Source organism: Lactuca virosa, chromosome 8, assembly GCF_052849685.1.
Source record: "Lactuca virosa cultivar CGN04683 chromosome 8, Lactuca_virosa_CGN04683_v6, whole genome shotgun sequence".
NCBI classification, from domain to species: Eukaryota; Viridiplantae; Streptophyta; class Magnoliopsida; order Asterales; family Asteraceae; genus Lactuca; species Lactuca virosa.
In genome coordinates this window covers 215,034,421-215,040,203 of record NC_136433.1, presented here as the reverse complement: position 1 = coordinate 215,040,203, position 5,783 = coordinate 215,034,421, and the positions used below count along the sequence as shown (strand labels likewise).

The following is a 5,783-nucleotide window of genomic DNA, read 5'->3' as shown; positions in this document are numbered from 1 at the left end:
ATCATCATAATTTTGTTACCAATTATCACAAATTTAACTAATCGGAGACTTTTTTTGAAAATTTTGACTCTTTGACTCTTTGACTGGGTTAGACCGCCTAAACCGCCCAAGACCGACTCCGACTAGCATTAATCGTAGACAGTAAGAGACCGCCTAGCACCTATTGCTAATAAATTTAATTTCTAAAGTATATGTGTTTAATTTTTATAAGATAAAATCTGTTTTTGTATTTTCGCATACACACACACACACACACGGTTTCAAATGGAAAATTGTTAATATTGAACAAAATTAGAAAAAAATGATATACAATTTGGAACAAAAAAATTGAATGTCAAAATTATTTATAAAAAAAAAAAAAAAAAAAAAAAAAAAAAAAAAAAAAAACTGAGTATTTTTTTTTGAAGAAAAACACTCAGTTTAAACATGTCAGTATGTAACGTCATCATGTCACATTAGTAGGCAACTAGTTTGACCGATTAAGTTGTTAGAATTGAAAATTATAAAATCAAATTTGAGACAAAATAAATAAATAAATATCAAATTATAATTTTGATGTAAACTCAATGACTTTTGTGCTCTTTTCCATTTAATGATTTCCTCAAGATCCTCAATCAATCTCTTGTTCTCGTCCACACATTTCATTGAGTGGCCCTATATCAACTTGTTCAATGAGCCACTTTGTCACGTAAACAACATGAAAGGGATTGTAGATACCTTCAAGCTTAGGAGTAAGATCAAGTTTGTAGGCTTTTTCAATATCCTTCTTAAAATAATGAAGGTTTTGATATAACATGGTTTAGTTTACCTTATTTTCCTAACGATTAAAGCCCATGTCATGGAGAGAATTTAAGTAACAATTGTTCATCAACATCAAGTTCCTCTTGTCTATCCTACAAGTTCACATAACTCTTTTGGCAATTTTGGGGTGCCAGCCTGCCAGCATTCTCTTGTGAATGGTTTTCACTTTTCTCATGGTGGATAAATATGTAGATTTAGGAGTATTTAATATTAAGAAATAACTTCCCCAAATTTCCCTTAGACCCTTTTTACTTCGGGTGATATTTGTATGAACCCAAACTCCATTATAAATCACGTATTTGAAACAACATATCATAATAATATATCACATTGTACCTTTGGTCTTGTCTGATGAAGGCACTTCTCCTATAAAATTTACAATTTTTAGGCCCTACAAAAATAATGAATTTACGAAAACATCACATTGGAAAGAACATATTTAACACCTGGTACACATCAAAGCATGTTATGTTGTCATAACAGATGACACCGGTATCCATTCATTCATCCACAGGTTGAGTTTAAGCAAAAAGTGAAAAAATAAAATAATAATAAAAATAACATTAACGTCCACCAATCTATTTATATGAATAATAATAATAATATATATATATATACGCATAATGTCGCGGTTTTACCAACACAAGAATAAATCAAATGAATCAAAGTTTACAACACGCATCACCTTATAATCACCAAAACAAGAATAATTATAAACTTAAGAACCAAGAAATTAAAAACAAAAAAAAAAAAAAAAACCCAACTTTTTAACTTTTTCCGCTTTGTACTTGGTCGCTATATCCATCATTCAATTTTTTAAAATTTAAAAAAAAAAATTTCGAAAAAAACAAAAAATAAATTCGCCCGACAGCCTATACTTTGGTATTTTGTGTTTCCAAAAGCCATGAAACATATAGGAAGATGCATAGCATACCGAACATGAATCTTGGAGAGCAAGTAGTGTGTGTGTGTACAATTATATATGATGATGATGATGATGATGATGATGATGATAATTCCAAAAACCAACCGCCTCACCGGTTTCATCTGCTTTCAATTTCAACTGTTTCCACCGTTTCATCAAATTCATGTGTTTTAGCGGCCGGTTTTTGCACGTTTCATGCCACTGCTTGTGTTGAATGGGGACACGCTCCCACTGGGTCCCGGACTATCTTCCCGGAAATTGGAGTTGAGCATTGCTAGCTCCCGTAATTGTTGTCTTTTTATATAATCTTGGGATTCATCCTGTATATTTATTTATTATCAGATATTCAGTGGAGACTTTTAAAGTAGTATTTTGACAGGAATGGAATTGAATTCCAATTCCGGTGAATAAGAATAAGAAAGAAAAGATAAGATAAGATAAAATACCACAGGTTTGAGTAATTCTTCGATTATTTCTTGAGCTTGTCTGAGCCTGATATCAACAACACTTGCTGGTAAATCAGCTTCAATCAAAATGTGGAGTGGCTCGTTTAGATGTTCATACCCTGGTCTTCCCCTTAGCTTCTCTTCCTATAATAATAATAATAATAAAATGATGAACCGAAAAAAAAAATTAAAACTAATTAAAAATTAAAATACCTGTTCGGGGTCCTTGATTGACCCTTTTCCTCTTATATAAACCCGACAACCCGTTGTACCTTCTACCCGTTTTAGCGAATTGCCTCTGGGTCCGAGAAGCCTTCCAACAAAGTTAAACTAGAGTCCAAAAATTAATATATCAAGATTAAATTTAATTAATATAATTTATAAATATAAATTTTCCATTATAATAATAATAATAAAAAAAAGCATACATTTGGATAGGTATCAACTGGTATCTCTAACCGCAAAATTCTTTTCACAGTGTATGCACTTGGACTTGCTGGAGCTCCTTGCCAGTCCATTGTTGTTCCAGGTGGCCCACTTAACCTCTGTCATCAGACAACCATTATGATCCAAAAATAGCAACCAACTTTCGTTTATGAAAAAATAATAATCTATATGTATGAATTTAAATACAAATTATGTATGAATTCTTAATTAACTTTTATATGTTCTTGAAGCCATTGACTTATCACCACCACTACCAAAATCTAAAACTATAAACTCCAAATCAAATCAAACCCTAATTTTATACAAATGAAAACTAAATATGATTCCTAATCAAACCCTAAAATCAATTAAAAAAAGTTGAGTCTTGAATCTTAGATAAAATATTGCTCTGGAATGGACAATTTTGGAAAGTAGATTACGATCTTTTGTAATATAAAAGTAGGATGCTTGAATAAGAATAAAACAAAAGTATCTTCCTATTCTACATACTTGTCCTAATACTTTCTTAAAGAGAAAAAAGACTGCAACCAATTTAGGACAAGCCAAAAAACAAAAGTGTTACGATTATGTTTAGGAAAGTATGGAGTGAAAGCTTTTTGGAACATAATGAATAATCAGGTCCACAAAAAATCAATGTTAGAATAGGCAAGAAGTAAAGAAACAGAAGATAGTGTTTTTTTAAGGCTTATATGATCATACACATATACCATGAACTTGTATTTATCTCTTAACACAAAGTATTATCAATTAATATAACATCACTGAAAAAAAATAGTAAATTGAAATAAACAAGTACCTCTGGTGGAAGACCATTCCAGCCACTAATCCTACTCCCAGGAACATTTGACATAAGATTTGAAGATGCCATGGGACTTGGACTTCTATGGCGTAGTCTATCAAGCTCATTAAACCCTTGATTTGGCAGCATACTTGAAACCCTCACAATCTCTGAAAAAAATAATTGGATTTGACGCAATTAGTTAAAAAGTGGAAACATGAAATGATTTAAGTTTCATCTAATTCATACATGAATGAAAATACTTCATCAATTCAACTTCAATGATGAGGATGAAGAGGGCATTCACGTCTTTCTCGCTGACATCAGTCTCAATCATAGTCAGATACAAGTACAACCTAAAACTTTTTGTTACTGTGTTTGACATGCACTGGACTAGGACTAGAACCTGATGTCAACAGGACAAAAGTTGCAATTTTGTGTTCAACCCAAAATGGTGAGACAATGACTTGTTCCAGATCTCGTGCAAAAGACATGATTGCCCTCATTCCCCATCAAAAAATAGTTGTAAAAAGTTTGTCTAGTTTTGTCAAGTCCAGTCTTGTCCCTTTTAACAAACGCAGCCTAAATGTGGGACAAGGGTATTATATGCTTTTATAGTGTGCTCATCCTCCAAGATTATTGAGTGAAGTATGGGTGTCAACTGTAAATAGATAAGCACCAGGTGTAGATTGTAATGGCATTACAAACACTAAATCTAACACCATGAGCAAACACAGATTTTAGTTGATAAAGAGAATTTATGCCACAAGGTTATTAATCTGTCTCCCTCCCTCTATGAAGAAACTATAAAAATTGGATAACTTGCAATGGTAAAGATGCAATAAGATTAAGAATAGTTTATAAATTGAGTAGATGAGCAAAGTTTCCAAAGTACTCATTGAAGGAAAAACCTCCATTATTGGTCCGAAAGGATACAAGGGGGGATCTACATCACACAATCGGACAATTCTCTTTGCACAAAGCATGAACTCAAGAAGTATAAAATCCAGGAATTAAGATCTAGGAAATTGAACCTTGATTTAAGAGCCTGCTGCATATGGGAAGAACTTGCATAAAAGGCTGGAGCTTCTGATGCTCCTCCAATAATTCAGTCAAGTATTGACTGCGACAATAGCAAAAAAAAACAACAAAAACAAAAAACCAATCAGAAGACAGCGTTGGATAGATCAAAAACAAACAACTATGAAGAACCCTAAAAAGAAGATGAAGTTGAGAATCATGAAAACGAGAAGAACATCAAAATTGACGAACCTGTCGACATCTGCGTTACTTCTAATCAGTGGAGAGACAGCTCTTGCTGGAGAGAAGTTGGGATTATACAAACCCGACATGGGATAAACAAGAATCCAACGAAAGAAAGGGTGGAAAATGAGTAGAAAAAGGGGGAGGCGGGGGAAGAGGAAGAGGGGAGGGGAAGAGGAAACAATATAAAAAGAAAGGAAAGGAAAGGGTTTGTGTTGGTGCCAATAATAAGGAGGCAGGCAGAGTACAAAAAGGTCGGTCAAATTCAGCAAGAAATTGGGGCAAATCTTTTCTTTACTGTTGGTTACTTTACTGGATATGACTCGACTCTATTTATCTCACTCCTTTTCATCATTATTAACCTTACAATCTTCATTTCCACTCTTTATCCTATATAATTATAATAATAATAATAATCTTAATATAATATTTTACAAAATTGATCCTGGATTTTTACATATAAAGTATTATATGCATACAATTACAATGAATTTTTACCATAAACTTAAGTCAAGAAAATTTATGGTGGTTTGAACATGTTTAGTGTTCATGTTCTTACTCTTGAGTGTTGAGTGTCATTCAACTTCATTTATAATTATCTATAGTATGTGATTGTATCTCCCTAACCCTAAACTTTTGGGCTGAGGCAATATTGCATCCAACTTACATTCTTTTTAAGGTGTAAGAAAACACTATTTGATTGTTATTGTTATTGTCCTTGTAATTACAATGTATTTACAATGAAGAACTAATGTTGCAGTTCATTAAAGTTTGGCACAATATAAACATGTTAGGTGTGCTATATAGGTAAAACATTGCATATAAGTATGGTGACATTTATATAAAGTTTAAAATGTAGTGATTATTATATAAAAATGAAAGGTTATCTAATCAAACTCACACCTCCTTATTTGAATTCCATAATTACTAAATTAGAACCCTATAATCTTGTTTCTATCCAAACACATCCTCGAATCGACTGACCATCTTTTAGGTCGTTCATCATTGATAATTATGGAATTGAATGGAGTTAAATAATTTAGGTTTTGCTTTTAAATCAAAATAATTCTTAAAACGGTGAAAATCAATGTTATTTATACTCAATTGGTGTATCTCAAACCCA

At 32.2% G+C, this 5,783-nt stretch overlaps 1 protein-coding gene across 1 annotated transcript; it reads right to left on the bottom strand.

Moving 5' to 3' along the window:
* Positions 1–1,382: 1,382 nt before the first annotated feature.
* Positions 1,383–4,864, bottom strand: LOC145133286 (RNA-binding KH domain-containing protein). Its single transcript, XM_079068233.1, has 7 exons — positions 4,670–4,864; positions 4,432–4,520; positions 3,416–3,567; positions 2,601–2,717; positions 2,386–2,502; positions 2,173–2,316; positions 1,383–2,046 (listed from the first exon to the last, which is right to left on the bottom strand). Exons 1-7 carry the CDS (start codon positions 4,747–4,749, stop codon positions 1,897–1,899), a joined length of 849 nt encoding a protein of 282 aa, XP_078924359.1. The 5' UTR covers positions 4,750–4,864; the 3' UTR covers positions 1,383–1,896.
* Between the last annotated feature and the right edge of the window lie 919 nt (positions 4,865–5,783).

Coding starts and splice junctions, on each gene's coding strand:
- LOC145133286 (XM_079068233.1), bottom strand. CDS start 4,749: ATGTCGGGTTTGTATAATCCCAACTTCTCTCCAGCAAGAGCTGTCTCT. Junction 4,521..4,669: donor AGTAACGCAGATGTCGACAG/GTTCGTCAATTT, acceptor CTATTGTCGCAG/TCAATACTTGACTGAATTAT. Junction 2,503..2,600: donor CAGTTGATACCTATCCAAAT/GTATGCTTTTTT, acceptor TTTGGACTCTAG/TTTAACTTTGTTGGAAGGCT.